The 17099-nt window shown below is 36.3% G+C and overlaps 1 protein-coding gene across 7 annotated transcripts in view; it reads right to left on the reverse strand.

The window, feature by feature from the left end:
* Positions 1-3921: 3921 nt before the first annotated feature.
* Positions 3922-17099, reverse strand: part of chst8 (carbohydrate (N-acetylgalactosamine 4-0) sulfotransferase 8) — a 236610-nt gene continuing 223432 nt past the window's right edge. For 2 of the 7 annotated variants that reach the window (XM_048169416.1, XM_048169415.1), the window contains 2 exons: positions 8703-8740; positions 3922-5394 (listed from right to left, as the gene is read on the reverse strand). In XM_048169416.1, the coding sequence (XP_048025373.1) occupies positions 4282-5394; positions 8703-8740 (1151 nt within the window). In that variant the 3' untranslated portion in view covers positions 3922-4281. Of the gene's footprint in view, positions 5395-8702; positions 8741-14515; positions 14818-17099 lie in introns of those variants that run through there. The other 5 variants (XM_048169420.1, XM_048169421.1, XM_048169417.1 and 2 more) reach the window with 5 other exon arrangements.

Genomic DNA, 17099 nt, shown 5'->3' on the forward strand with positions numbered 1-17099 from the left:
TTGGTTCTTGCTGATGCTCAAACGTGCTGCGTAACACGAGAATGAACCTCACTGGATCTTGAGGAAGCTCAAACGTGCTGCGTAACACCAGAATGAACCTCACTGGTTCTTGCTGAAGCTCAAACGTGCTGCGTAACACCAGAATGAACCTCATTGGTTCTTGCTGATGCTCAAACGTGCTGCGTAACACGAGAATGAACCTCACTGGATCTTGAGGAAGCTCAAACGTGCTGCGTAACACCAGAATGAACCTCATTGGTTCTTGCTGATGCTCAAACGTGCTGCGTAACACGAGAATGAACCTCACTGGATCTTGAGGAAGCTCAAACGTGCTGCGTAACACCAGAATGAACCTCACTGGTTCTTGCTGAAGCTCAAACGTGCTGCGTAACACCAGAATGAACCTCACTGGTTCTTGCTGAAGCTCAAACATGCTGCGTAACACCAGAATGAACCTCATTGGTTCTTGCTGAAGCTCAAACGTGCTGCGTAACACGAGAATGAACCTCACTGGATCTTGAGGAAGCTCAAACGTGCTGCGTAACACCAGAATGAACCTCATTGGTTCTTGCGGAAGCTCAAACGTGCTGCGTAACACCAGAATGAACCTCATTGGTTCTTGCTGAAGCTCAAACGTACTGCGTAACATGAGAATGAACCTCATTGGTTCTTGAGGAAGCTCAAACGTGCTGCGTAATACAATAATGAACCTCACTGGATCTTGAGGAAGCTCAAACGTGCTGCGTAACACCAGAATGAACCTCACTGGTTCTTGCTGAAGCTCAAACGTGCTGCGTAACACCAGAATGAACCTCATTGGTTCTTGCTGAAGCTCAAACGTGCTGCGTAACACGAGAATGAACCTCACTGGATCTTGAGGAAGCTCAAACGTGCTGCGTAACACGAGAATGAACCTCACTGGTTCTTGCTGAAGCTCAAACGTGCTGCGTAACACCAGAATGAACCTCATTGGTCCTTGCTGAAGCTCAAACGTGCTGCGTAACACGAGAATGAACCTCATTGGTTCTTGAGGAAGCTCAAACGTGCTGCGTAATACAATAATGAACCTCACTGGATCTTGAGGAAGCTCAAACGTGCTGCGTAACACCAGAATGAACCTCATTGGTTCTTGCTGAAGCTCAAACGTGCTGCGTAACACCAGAATGAACCTCATTGGTTCTTGCTGAAGCTCAAACGTGCTGCGTAACACCAGAATGAACCTCACTGGATCTTGAGGAAGCTCAAACGTGCTGCGTAACACCAGAATGAACCTCACTGGTTCTTGCTGAAGCTCAAACATGCTGCGTAACACCAGAATGAACCTCATTGGTTCTTGCTGATGCTCAAACGTGCTGCGTAACACGAGAATGAACCTCACTGGATCTTGAGGAAGCTCAAACGTGCTGCGTAACACCAGAATGAACCTCACTGGTTCTTGCTGAAGCTCAAACATGCTGCGTAACACCAGAATGAACCTCATTGGTTCTTGCTGATGCTCAAACGTGCTGCGTAACACGAGAATGAACCTCACTGGATCTTGAGGAAGCTCAAACGTGCTGCGTAACACCAGAATGAACCTCATTGGTTCTTGCTGATGCTCAAACGTGCTGCGTAACACGAGAATGAACCTCACTGGATCTTGAGGAAGCTCAAATGTGCTGCGTAACACCAGAATGAACCTCATTGGTTCTTGCTGATGCTCAAACGTGCTGCGTAACACGAGAATGAACCTCACTGGATCTTGAGGAAGCTCAAACGTGCTGCGTAACACCAGAATGAACCTCACTGGTTCTTGCTGAAGCTCAAACGTGCTGCGTAACACCAGAATGAACCTCATTGGTTCTCACACGTCAATCGAACATGCTTGAGCTTCCATTTCCCACAACTGATGTGTGAGTTGATGAATGTTTATATGTGAATAAAAGCCTAAATTCAATCTGTTATTAAGACGCCCTCTATCACCTTTTTGATAATACACATTATTCAATATAAACATATATCAATATAAATGTGTCTATTTACGAGATAATGTGGATTTGTTTGGACGTGGTTTGCAACACTTACGGCAGATCTTGATGTGCTGGTTTCTTGTACAGTACGTCTCCTGATGTTCACTGTTCACAAAAAGACTTTTATGCCAAGACACATGAAAAAGACAAAAAAGGCCAAAGACAAAATATTTATTCACTGTCAGTCTGCGACTGCAGCTCTTCCTGAAACACTGGCAGTGTCAAATAAGGCAAAGGGCTTATAGATCATATGGATTTGTACAGTTTTGCACCAACAACAGTTATACATTCACCAGTTACTGTATGTGTGATATCATATAGATCTATATATATATTTATAAACATATTCCTAAAGAAGTGTGAGGGACGCAGGTGACAGAAGAAACACTCACGGTTATAAAGCTGATTCAGTCTTTACTGTGAAACACACCATCTCACGTCTTCATGACATAAATCTACTCTCTGTGATCTCTAATAAAATAAAATAAAATAAAAATATATTATGCTCATCATATATAGCTCTTAAACTGTGAGTTTTGCATTGGATAAATAAAATCTGTTCAGTTCAGTAGTCATTTAATATGCTGTGTATGCAAATAAACTCACTTAGGTCACATACAAGACATCAGCGTAGTGTTAGAAACACACGCGCACGCACACACACATGCATCCTTGTGTTAGTCTAATAAACATCATTTTTAGGATCTAGTGCACACACATCGAGCGATCGTTTCGTACTCACACACCCAACAGACAGTCAGTGACTTCAGAGATGAATTTGCACAAAAGCATCGATCACATCTAAAGCCGTTTTACAAATACATAGAAAAATATAATCCTCTGAATGCCCTTTTTACAATTATAGATAGATTATAGATTTATCTGAAAATATCAGTGTAGTTAGTGGTGGAGGATTGAGTGTGTTTGCTAAAGAGAAGTGAGTGAACTTCTTAACATATACAGTATATAGTAGGAGTAAACTTGCTAAAAATACCATGGTATATGATCATGTCAGATGGTACTGTATGATTACTATATTCATGTACTATAGTATTTATATAGTAGGCTATACTTCAAAATATAACTTCATGGTAGTGTTCAAAAAATGCGGTATTACCATATACTATGTGGTATTTACAAAAAGTACCATGCTCATGTAATACTATGGTATTCTTGTAGTACTATGTAAATACCATGGTACATGAATAGCACTCCTACATACCACTTACAAAAATGTACCATGGTATATGTACTGTGCCATTGCAGTATTCTTGAAAGTACCCTGAAATATTATAGTAGATGAAGTTTACTACCATGGTATATTTTTTAAAAATACCATAGTGTTACCATGTGATACCTTCACTGCACCATTGTGCAGTACTTTTTTTCGTTGGAAATAATACCTTTCTAACATAGTAATACCATAGTATTTTTATCTCACATGTTGCTCATTTCTACATTTATGATATAAATACAGTCTTCTGAACAATGTAGCGTAACAGGTGACAAAGCAACAAGTTTAAACACCTAAACGGAGATATTTGGTCAATTACTTGGTTTCTACTTGTGATGTCATGCTGGATAGCCCCGCCCACAGTGACATCTCATTGGTCTAAAATCCCACCTCATACACTACAGTTTAAAGGTTTGGGCTCAGTAAGATTTTTAATGTTAAAATACAGTAAAAATTGTGATATATTTTTGCAGTTTGAAATAAGTCTTTTTTATGTGAATATATTGTAAAGTGTAATTTATTTCTGTGATCAAAGCTGAATTTTCAGCATCATTACTCCAGTCTTCAGTGTCACATGATCATTCAGAAAGCATTCTAATATGATTTGCTGCTCAAGAAACATTTATGATTATTATCAGTGTTGAAAACAGTTGTGCTGCTTCTTATTTTTTTGTGGAAACAGTGATATACAATACTTTTTTTCAGGATTCTTTGATGAAAAGAATGTTCAAAAGAACAGAATTTATTTGAAATGGAATTCTTCTGTAACATTGTATCAAAATCTTACTGACCCCAAACTTTCAAACGTTAGTGCATCTGTATATTAAACACTGGATTGAGTTTTTACACACCACATAAAATGTATGCTGTCAGTTACTAGTCACTGGTAACTTGTCGAGTCACCTCCGGTCAGACTTTTCGGTGGTAAATAAAGACCATTCTGTGTTATCGACGGTAGAGGATGAGACTGTGTAAATGTGGATTAGTCTAATTAGTGTCTGAACAGATCCTAGCATCAATTGGACGACGTACACAGCTTCAGTAGAGGTCTTTGTAGGGTTTGGAGTAGTTAAACATCAGGTAATCCATGTAGTAGAAGTCATACGCCCGCTGCCGCTCCGAAGCGTTCAGCTGGGAAAAATAATGCTGTGTGATCTGAGTGGAAGTTCTGGCCGCTTTGGGGTTCCCGTCCTTGAACGAGGGATATGTCAGGTTCTCCGGGGCCCCGATCTTTCGTAAAAGGAAGTTGGCGTCTTCTTCCAAGGTCTCAACCTTCCCGATGAAGTCGTAGTGCAGGTGGCAAGGGCTGCAAAGTTGGTTGGTTGCTTCCCAATGGATGTCCATTCCTACGGGACGGTGCACGTCCAGCAGGTAGTGGATGAACTCCCGAAAGGTCACGCCGCTTCCCGTCTTCAAAGCCGCCTGGGATGCGTTCACTCTGTATTTCGAGATGATGGGCTTCCCGAATACGGGATGGTAGTAGGAATTGGGGCTCTCGAATTTGTCCCTGAACGCTGACACCAGGCGCTCCATGGGCTCGCGGACGAACAGCACTTTGGTGTACGTCTCCAAACGCTTGGTTATGCCTTGCCGGTCGAAGCTGTCCAGACGTTTCAGGTGATTGTCGTAATGAACGGCCACGTGATTGATTTCCTGCGTGGTGTTGGCGACGCCGGCCAGAACCATCAGGACCCTCTTCCAGTTGGAGCATCCGGCTTTCGGCACCTCGCAGTACAGCAGTTTGTGTCTGTCCTCCACGTAAATCCGCGACACGTGATGCGGCGTTATTGTCCGAGAAATATTACTCCGATACTTCCCGCAGACCTCCCGCACGATCCGTCGACGGGACTCCTGAATGTCAGCCAGACGCCGCGAGTTCTCCGTGGCCGAGTATGATGAAGACGACGACAACATGGAGGAGTTCGTGTGGGGTCGCTGCACCGGGCTGGTCTTTAAAAGTTTCCGGTGGCGTTTGGTGACCTGTTGGGAGCCCGGGTCATGCTCTCGGGAGCCCGGTGTGGCGGCTTGTCGTTTCCACTGGAAATCTGGTAGCTGCATGGGTGAGATGGGGTCGACGTCGCCCTCCTCTGACCGCTGGTTGAGTCTAGCGGAGACGCTGCCCATGACCTCACTGAACTGGGCGCACTGCTCCTTCAAACACACACAAGAAAAACCTATGAAGCATACTGACATTATAAGAAAAGCATGTATTCATTGTGTTATATTTCACACCAAATGAAGAAAAATACCCTAAATTCCCATTATTCATCATTTTAATGTGAAGAATATATATATATATATATATATATATATATATATATATATATATATATATATAATATATACACACTTCCATTCAAAAGTTTGGGATCGGTAAGATTTTTAATGTCTTTAAAAGAAGTTTCATCTGCTCACCAAGGCTGCATTTATTTAATTAAAAATACAGTAAAATCAGTAATATTGTGAAATATTATTACAATTTAAAACTAGATAAAAAAGTTAGTCGAGACAAACTTTAAGTTGGCTTGAAAAAGCCGAACCAGAAAGTTTGAAGTAGTTTTGAAAGTTTTCAGTTTGAATGTTTTCAGTTTGAAAGTTTAAGTTTAAATATAGATAGATAGATAGATAGATAGATAGATAGATAGATAGATAGATAGATAGATAGACAGATAGATAGATAGATAGATAGATAGATAGATAGATATAGATAGATAGATAGATAGATAGATAGATTTAGAAATAATATTTTGGATGGTTGCTAGGGTGTGCTAAGGTATTTTGGGTGGTTGCTAGGGTGTTGCTATTTGGTTGCTAGGGTACTCGGGGTGGTTGCTAAGGTGTTGCTAGGGTACTCAGGGTGGTTGCTATGTGGTTGCTAGGGTACCCGGAGTGGTTGCTAAGGTATTCTGGGTGGTTGCTAGGGTGTTGCTATGCGGTTGCTAGGGTACCAGGAGTGGTTGCTAAGGTGTTGCTATGTGGAATAATATTATTCTTTGATGAATAGAAAGTTCAAAAGAACAGCATTTATTTGAAATATAATCTTTTGTTACATTTTAAATGTCTTTACTGTCACTTTTGATCAATTTAATGCATCCTTGCTGAGAAAAAAATATAGTAATTTCTTTAAATTCTTCTAAAAAAAATAAAAATACAAATTCTCACTGACTCCAAACTTTTGAACGGTAGTGTATAATGTTACAAAAGCTTTGTATTTCAGATAAATGCTGTTCTTTTGAACTTTCTATTCATCAAGGAATCCTGAAAAAAAAAGTATACAACTGTTTTTAACATTGATAATAATAATAAATGTTTCTTGAGCAGCAAATCATCATATTAGAATGATTTCTGAAGGATCATGTGACACTGAAGACTGGAGTAACGATGCTGAAAATTCAGCTTTGATCACAGGAATAAATTACTTTGTCAAATATATTTAAATAGTACACAGTTATTTTAAATTGTAATAATATTTCACAATATTACTGTTTTTTACTGTATTTTTAATTAAATAAATGTAGCCTTGGTGAGCATACAAAACTTCTTTTAAAAACATTAAAAATCTTAGTGGTTCCAAACTTTTGGACTGTACTGTATATATATATATATATATATATATATATATATATATATATATATATATATATATATATATATATATATATATATATAGTGAATGAGAAACATTCACTAATTACAGCTTTCCAAGTGTAACTATGTGACCTTGCTTCAAACATGTAATTTTGCACATGCAATATACAGAGACAGATGCATATTATATATCAGCCAATAATCAGTATCGGCCAATAAAAGCACATTTTCACACTATTGGCATCTATATATAGATAGTAGTCAACATTTGAAGTGGATCAAAACCTTTCATCAAAGTTGTCCTAACCTTCTTCTTAGGACAACTCTGATGAACTTTTTTGATCCACTTTTGACTGCTGTATATTAGAGATGCACCAATATTTCAATCAATAATCGGTATTGGCTGATAAAAGCACATTTTCACACTATCAGCTATTGGCCGATAGTTTAAAAACAGCCGATATTCAGGGCCGATATATCCTGTCAATCAAGAGAGGGCAGGAAAATGCACTGAGTTTGTGCTTTTTGTAAATAAAATGCTGAGAAACCAGTCTGATGTTCAATATTAATAGTAATTATATGAATTAATAACATTCAGAAAGTTAAGAAATATTAATTTAATCTTCAGAATTTAGTTAATGTGTGATAATATTAATTTGAATAATGTGTTTGTTTATAACTGATACCAGTTACTCTGAAACAAGTTGATGAAATGGAGAGAATAATGTTTTTATTTGCATTTCTTTCAAAATATAATAATTAAAAATATAATGATTAATTATAATGAAGTTATCATTAATTTAAAAGAAGGTATATCCCCCAAACTATCGGTATCGTTATTGGTGGAGAAATTTAGTACCGGTGCATCTATATATATATATATATATATATATATATATATATATATATATATATATATATATATATATATGTAAATTGTGAAGTGTCAAAATTAAAACATCTAAATGAATGCATATAAAGATTTTTGTTTGCACATGCAATCTTTATGGAAAATATAAATATATAAAAATGTACATACATATATTTACAATCATTATATGTATTATATGACAGTATATCATATTACTTTCAATCAGAAAGTGCACATTATCAACTGATGCCTTTAATGAAAGTATACATAATAAATAAAAAGATAATAACTAAATAAATCAATGCAAAATAAAAATCCTAAATATATAAAAGGGCACATTATTAACTGATGCCATATTGTTCAGCTGATCTGGGGTGCGTTTCCCAAAGCGAACTATGGTCGCAAGTTCCGTCGTTACCAATAGAGTTCAATGGGACTTACGACCATAGTTGACTAACGATGCTTACGGGAAACGCACCATTGGCTGATGTATCAATCTATCTTCAGTCTCACAGTTTTCAGTGTGTAACTCTTTGTTTTTAAACCATCAGATGGCGCCATTGAGCTGTTTCTGATCTGCCTGTTCTCCGCTGGATGAATGTGTCTCATTACAGCTCATCTGTTCTCTGTCTGTGACTCAGTCTGAATATCTCTAATCCGCTAATTGACGAGGATTTTTGCTTAATTCTCTACGTCACCTGATTTCAAAAACACGTCGCCTGTGGCAAATATCAATTTAACTTCTCATTTGAATTCATTAAGGTGCAATAAAGTCAATGAATTGAATAATCATAAATCCAGTATTAACGAGGTGATTAGTTCGTTATGAAGTCAGGGTTCATTTGATTAGTGATGGCAGGCTACGGCCCAGCAATCTGCCCCTTCCCCTGGGACAATATGAGGGCATGAGTGGAGAAGAGACGATGTTTAATACAATCACATGTGTTTCTGCATTCTGATAAAGCGTTCAAACTGTTTATGGAATAAGACATGATCTCACCTGTCTGGACTGAGTCGTGCCCCTGAACTTCACACCTGAAAGACAAGACAGACAAACAAACAGATTAGTTGTGCATGCAAAGACATTGATATGCATAATGGATTCTGCACTTTAAACAGGCCTAAAAATCATGCACCTTTAAAAACAGTTCAACTTAAAATGCATCTCAATACCATTCAGAACAGTAAAACACATCTTGTGTGAACAGCCCGAGTGTGTGTGTGCACACAACGACACACACGAAGGCCACATGCTGCGTCTTTCATATTCCATTTTAACAATCTCAAGCATTTCAAAGCGCTTATTCTGTAATTACGGAGTGAATGAGACACATTCACTAATTACAGCTTTCCAAGTGTAACCATGTGACCTTGTTTCAAACATATAATTTTGCACATGCAATATACAGAGACAGATGCATATTATATATCTAAAAATTACAATCTGAAGAATTGTTTTTGCATCTTAAAGTGCCTCTATTATGCTATTTTAATGATTCCTTTTGTGTCTGAGGTCTCCTACATGCATCCAAGGTAAAAAACACTTTCATTTTCTCATAATATCCACTGCAGCATCAGCTCTTTTCTCTCAGTGTCTGAAACGGTTTGATCAATGATTCAGTCTCTCTAAACCCCGCCTTTCCAAGAGCCTGCTCTGCTCTGATTGATCAGATGGACCAGTCTACTGTGATTGGTCTAGTGTGGATAACCAAACTCTCATTATCATATCTGATACACAGTGATACGAACAGTAACGATGGCGTCGGTTTTACCGTATCAATCTCATCAATTTGCTTTGGCAGCAGAAAACAGTGTCTTCATATCAACATATAGATTTACACGCAACATCTTAATAATGTATACTGCCCTGCGTCTCGGCTAGTGTGGTCAAAAACAGTGGAAAACACCACACGGGTTCATACAGCATCCACATGCTACTTGTTTACAGTCAGAGACGATGCTATGATCATCACTGTCACCCATCTTACAACAGGTTATGAATATTCATGAGAAAACCTTGTGTTTACTTCATCATTAGTCCACTGTTAGCTCGTATTCCAGAGGAACATGACTTCTGCTTCTTGGCTCTTGAATGTTTTGACATCAAACCAGAGTATGTGATGGGTGTGGAGCGGACACAGAGCAGGGAGTTCTGGGATTTTGCCTGAAGCGTTGATGTTCTCTCTCACTTCAAGATACTGCTTCATCACAAGCATAAAACGCATGTAAACTGCTAAATATGCTACTGCTTGTCAGGAGGAATTCACCACCTATTCATAGTGTTAACATGTTATTAGCAGTTAGAACGAGAGAGTTTTATTATAAGGATATTATAAACAAAGAAGACGATCAAAAATGCACTACGGGTCAAAAGTTTGGAATAATTACAAATTTCTTCATGATCACCAGAGGCTGCATTTATCTGATGAAAAATACAGTAAAAACAGTGAAATATTATTACAATTTAAAATAAATTTCTATGTGAATATTTGGTAAAATGTAATTTATTCCTGTGATCAAAGCTGAATTTATTTGATTAAAAATACAGTAAAAATCACAAAATATTATTATCATTTAAAATAACTGTTTTCTATGTGAATATATAATAAAATGTAATTTATTCCTGTGATCAAAGCTGAATTTATTTGATTAAAAATACAGTACAAATCACAAAATATTATTACAATTTAAAAAAATTGTTTTCTATGTGAATATATGGTAAAATGTAATTTATTCCTGTGATCAAAGCTGAATTTATTTGACTAAAAATACAGTAAAAAAATCACAAAATATTATTTCAATTTAAAATAATTGTTTTCTATGTGAATATATAATAAAATATAATTTATTCCTGTGATCAAAGCTGAATTTATTTGATTAAAAATACAGTAAAAATCACAAAATATTATTATAATTTAAAATGGCTGTTTTCTATGTAAATTTATAGTAAAATGTAATTTATTTCTGTGATCAAAGCTGAATTTATGATTAAAAATACAGTAAAAATCACAAAATATTATTACAATTTAAAATAAATGTTTTCTATGTGAATATATTGTAATTTATTCCTGTGATTAAAGCTGAATTTATTTGATTAAAAATACAGTAAAAATCACAAAATATTATTACAATTTAAAATGGCTGTTTTCTACGTAAATATATAGTAAAATGTAATTTATTTATGTGATCAAAGCTGAATTTTTTTTTATTACAAATACAGTAAAAATCACAAAATATCATTACAATTTAAAATAACTTTTTTCTATGCAAATATATAGTCACATTTCATTTATTCCTGTGATCAAAACTGAATTTTCAGCATCATTACTCCAGTCTTCAGTGTCACATGATCCTTCAGAAAACATTCTAATATGATGATTTGCTGCTCAAGAAAAAATTATGAAAATATTCAAAATATTTCACATTTTTACTGTATTTTTGTTCAAATAAATGCAGCCTTGGTGAGCAGAAGAGACTCCTTTTAAAAACAATAAAACATCTTTAATTATTCAAAACTTTTAAACTGATAATGTACAAATATATAAATTTGAATGAACAAATTCATTGTGGACTTTAAAAAAGTATACAATAAATTTGGGAATTTGCAAACTTGGATTTGGAGCGATTATAAAAGGCTTGGCACAAAACACCAGTGCAAAATTCTTACAAGTTACAAACCAAGCAGCAGAAGTTGTTAAGATGTTCTGAATGTTTGTGAACTAATGCTGCACGACTGTACAACAGAAGCGCAGGTTGTTTGCGAGCGAACGCTCCAGCTGTACTTTGTGACTCCGTGTGTTTTCTGTAAACAAATGTTCCTGTCAAGAAGTGAGCCACGGGCTAAATAAATTACACCGCACAGACAAACTTTTACAGAGCTGTTAATTGGCAAGCAGTTGATTAAAATGCAAAAGAGCTCTTGACCTGTTGTAACTCCCTCTAAAGACTGCACACATCAGAAGAAACAGAGGGAGTGTCTGCAGACATCAGCGCACACCTGCATCTCTTTAAAGACGAGTGAGCGAGAGAATCTTGTCAGTCCACATGCATGCTGGGAAGGATGATGCGCTTGATTTACACCGGAGATCTTCATATCTTCTGACTGAAGGGCAGAGATTTTAACCTCGTTTCAGAGCATTATGTAGCTGATGCATCTTATGTTAAAGCAGTCAAAAGTGATTTCTGCCTAATAACATCAACTCATGCGGTTCTGACGGAAGAAGAAAACTAGAGCAAGCTGTTTGCACGTGCACAACTCACCAGCCCATGATGTGGGTGTTTGCCAGTGTGTTGCTATGCATTTGCAAAGTATTTTTTGTTGTTGTTACTTACTAGTCACTCCTTCAAAGCCAATTTGAAAATCATAAATCTGAATATCATAAATCTGATCATTTGCAATGAGACAGCATAAATTCCTCAACAAGATGCATAATTTGAGGCAGTTAGAGTGCGTTAGGGGTTTGCTCTAAACACAGACACTATGCATGAGCCATATTAATAGCGATGCATGGTTTAGCAAAGAGACTAAATGAATAAATGAATAAATGCATACGTACTAAGAAAATAAGCACAACATATCCAAGCACAGACCTCTAGCTTGGCTACAATACTATTTCTCCAGTACGCAGTATGTACAGTATAGTGTATATGCACATTTTCTATTGTTATGATGAGCTGTATTCCTTTAATATCTTTAATATAATTTCTAAAGACATTGATTTTTAGAAGGCAAACTGAGATGGTGAATGGGAACATGGTTGGTGTAACATTAGCAACACATTATTAGCTGTTTGATAACGTAGTCAAACAAATGCTAATCATATCAATTATCGTTATGTGTCGGATGTTGTTGAGAGCGATTCGTAAAACGCATCACCATTCTGATACATGGACTTGTGTTCAGGCTGGTAAAATTCAGTTTCTGGTTCAGACATATTATATTGTGCAGCGTTTACAACAGCAAAGTTGACCGAGTGGATCTCTGAGCTGGTGTGAGTGAGTGGGGGCGGGGCTAATTTGCATATTCATGGCTCCATGTACTAAATAAAGCTAAGGTGTTGAGTTACATTCTAGGCATGATTTTTTTTTTTTTTTTTACAGGAAAAAACATTTAAATATGTAATTTTGGTGATCAAAAATGAGTTTTATGGGATAAAATTAATGACTACAGGGGGATTCTAATATTTTGAATTAGCTTGTATTTTTAAATTTTCATTTTAAGTTTTAGTAAATATTGTGCTTTTCTCATTTTTATTAGTTTTTGTTTTTTTTATTTATGTTTAGCTTTAATTAATTTTTATTTTAGTTTTAATTTGTATGATTTTAGTACTTAAACTTGCAGTGTTAGTTTAGTATTATTTAGTATTTATTAATATTGTGAACAAACTTTTACTTTTATATTTTCCATTTTTTGTGCTTTTGTAATTTTTCTTAGGTTTAGTTTAGCTTTTTATTTCAGTTTTAATTTGTATAATTTTAGTACTTCAACTTACAGTGTTATTTTAGTATTATTTATATACTATTATAATATTTATTAATATTTTGAATGAGCATTTACTTTTATATTTTCCATTTTCTTTTTCATGCTTTAGTAATTTTTTTTAGTAATTTAATTTATTTTTATTTGCCAAGGCAACATTTCTAATTTTCATCTACATTTTTTTTTTACGTTTAAAGTTTTTCATCTAATATATTTTATTTTATTTCAGCTTTATTTAATTTAAATTCATTTATTTTCATTTATTTTATTTGTTTATTTATTTATTATATATTTTTATTTATTATTTATATTAGTTTTAGTTAACAATAACATCACTGGCATACTTTTGTTTTTGTTTTTTTAATTTTCAGTAACTAGGCAAACTAATCTGTTCTGAACATGATGGTATAAAAATGAGGTTTAAATATAAAAATATAAAAATATAAAACAGAGGTCTTCCATGTCCATTTCAGGTCAGTAGATCCAGAGGCGTGTGTTCAGGATGGGTTCTGTCAGTGTTTACAGCGCTCACTAACACTTCCAGCTCCTGTAGGCCTCGTGCAGATGAAACCGCTGTTCAGTGAGAGGAGATATCAAACCCTACTGAACACAAACCCAGCTAGCAGTAGCGCTGTTCCCCTCTCAGGATATAAAGGAGAATTCTGGAACAAAAGCAGCACATCTTATCGGACAAGCACCAGCAGAGCCGAAGGGCCTTTCATTCTCTGAGAAGCGCTTTGAAACACTCACAACTGTGGCTCAAGGTTAGTTGACCACAGTGTTCGGGAGTAACTAAGTGATGTGTGTAACATCTTTATGTTAAGATACTAATGTGCAAAAATAACTAGAGTCAATCAGTGATATGAGTTCTGTGTGGAGTTCCAGCAAACCTGTTTGAAAACACACTTGAGCTATAAATTATGTGTAGGTCGTAGCCGTGCCGCTCCAGTTTCAAAGAAGCAGGTTGACACCCATCATCTGACAGGTCAGGGTCAGGCCCGATTCCCGGTCAAAGACAGACTTAAACACATTGAGCTGGAGACTGGAGGAGCGAGGCTGAATTCAGAGTTGCTATCGGCTGTCAGATCGAAGAACTCGGTGCATGTGGCACTCTCAGAAAAATACCCAGAGCCCAACAACGCTGCCCTGTGTGATATTATAGCACTGCTTCCCTCTGCAGCACCACAGGCTCTTTCCATTCATTTCATTTGGCCGCTCTCTCTCACACACACACACACACACACACACACACACACACACACACACACACATGGAGTCTGAGTGTGCTGTAGGCTCTGTGTTTCCGGCAGAATTTCAAATCTTTTTTGTGTTACCTGCCCTGTGGTTATGCTGGGCTCATGACTCTCTCTCTCTCTCTCTCTGCTGCAGGCCTGTGCCATTATAAACCGCACTGAGAATGCCTGTAAAATTCCAATTCAATTCATGAATTATCACTGAAATCACATTGAGGGTAATAAATATGATGCATAATTTGAATTTAAGGAAGTAGAATTACAACTGAATTGAAATTAATAATAGATGCAAGTGTAAATTTAAATAATAAATCTCACTGTTTAGTATGAGTTACCCATAAACATCTAATACTGAATACGTTTTTGTCTCAAAATATTAAATATTGCTTAAAAATATACTATTAAAGTATCATAATACATTATAAAATAGAAAATATAACACACACACACACACACATATATATATATATATATATATATATATATATATATATATATATATATATGCATTTATATATAAACTACATTTAATATTGTATTAAATATAAGCAATAAGTAATATTTTGGGTATTTCGTTATATTATATTATATTATATTATATTATATTATATTATATTATATTATATTATATTATATTATATTATATTATATTATATTATTTGGCACAAAAACATATATTTTTATGCAATATTTAATATATATACAAATTTCATAATATATTATAAATATAATCAATTTATATATTATATACTTTTTTTGGCACAAAAATACATACTGTATAATATATTACAAGAAAAATTATTTTATAGTATACAATATAATATATTTTTATTAGCAATATTTAATATTATTTTGTGTATGTATGTATATACCCCCCCCCCCCCCCCAAAAAAAAAAAGTGATTTAAAATGTTTTTTATATATATTAAATATGAAATGTTGGATTGAAAATCTGAGGTGTGTGTCGTGTCAGGTGTGTACGTGATGTTCTAGAAGAGCGAGATGCTTCCCTCTGGATCTCAGAGTGCTAATGAGAGCAGGTGACCAGCGGCACCAGGGGACGCGGCCGAACACCGCGCCGCCCGCCCGACTGACGCACAGAGACGAAAATAAACCTCTGTGCCGTCAGGTGAATCTCTGTCTCGCTGTCTGTGGAGTCTGTGATCCTGTGGCATTTCCCAGAGGGCTGATACACCAACTCAAGCAAGTGCTGAGAATAAAAACACACGAAAAATTACAGCCTCGTAAAAATAGCACAACGCTGACCTACAGCAAGAGAGAGGATAATGACAGTGTGTTTGATCAATAGTGACTGGCCGACTGCAGCACACACTCCCTGTCTGACCGTCTCTGATCACTTAGAGCTGTGTAACCTTTAGAATAATCACACCCTCTCATTCTGTCACTTCCATCCTTTGTTCCAAACCATAGTGAGATGCTGCGCTGTCTACTGTCTGCACAGGCGACTACTAACACTGTACTAACCACCAACAAATCTTTTATGTGACTCTCTTGGAACACTTTATATAGGCAACAACTCACATGAAGTGCAGGAGAGGCTTCACTCTAAAAAATGCTGGGTTAAAAAAAAAGTTGGGTTGAAAATGGACAAACCCAGCAATTGGGTGGTTTTAACCCAAAGAATTGGTCGTTTTAACCCAGCGATTGGGTGGTTTTAACCCAGCGATTGGGTTGTTTTAACCCAGCAATTAGGTTGTTTAACCAAGCAATTTGATTGTTTTAACCAAGAGAATGGGTTGTTTTAACCCAGCAATTGGGTTTTTTAGCCCAGTGATTGGGGTTTTTTAACCAAGAGAAGGGGTTGGGTTGTTTTAACCCAGCGATTGGGTGGTTTTAACCCAGCTATTGGGTGGTTTTAACCCAGCGATTGGGTTGTTTTAACCCAGCAATTAGGTTGTTTAACCAAGCGATTGGATTGTTTTAACCAAGAGAATGGGTTGTTTTAACCCAGCAATTGGGTTTTTTAGCCCAGTGATTGGGGTTTTTTAACCAAGAGAAGGGGTTGGGTTGTTTTAACCCAGCGATTGGGTGGTTTTAACCCAGCTATTGGGTGGTTTTAACCCAGCGATTGGGTTGTTTTAACCCAGCAATTAGGTCATTTAACCAAGCGATTGGATTGTTTTAACCAAGAGAATGGGTTGTTTTAACCCAGCGATTGGGTTGTTTTAACCCAGCAATTGGGTTGTTTAACCAAGCGATTGGATTGTTTTAACCAAGAGAATGGGTTGTTTTAACCCAGCAATTGGGTTTTTTAGCCCAGTGATTGGGGTTTTTTAACCAAGAGAAGGGGTTGGGTTGTTTTAACCCAGCGATTGGGTGGTTTTAACCCAGCTATTGGGTGGTTTTAACCCAGCGATTGGGTTGTTTTAACCCAGCAATTAGGTCATTTAACCAAGCGATTGGATTGTTTTAACCAAGAGAATGGGTTGTTTTAACCCAGCGATTGGGTTGTTTTAACCCAGCAATTGGGTTGTTTAACCAAGCGATTGGATTGTTTTAACCCAGCAATTAGGTCATTTAACCAAGCGATTGGATTGTTTTAACCAAGAGAATGGGTTGTTTTAACCCAGCGATTGGGTTGTTTTAACCCAGCAATTGGGTTGTTTAACCAAGCGATTGGATTGTTTTAACCCAGCAATTAGGTC

The sequence above is a fragment of the Megalobrama amblycephala genome, linkage group LG19 (genome assembly GCF_018812025.1).
Source record: "Megalobrama amblycephala isolate DHTTF-2021 linkage group LG19, ASM1881202v1, whole genome shotgun sequence".
Classification (NCBI taxonomy): Eukaryota; Metazoa; Chordata; class Actinopteri; order Cypriniformes; family Xenocyprididae; genus Megalobrama; species Megalobrama amblycephala.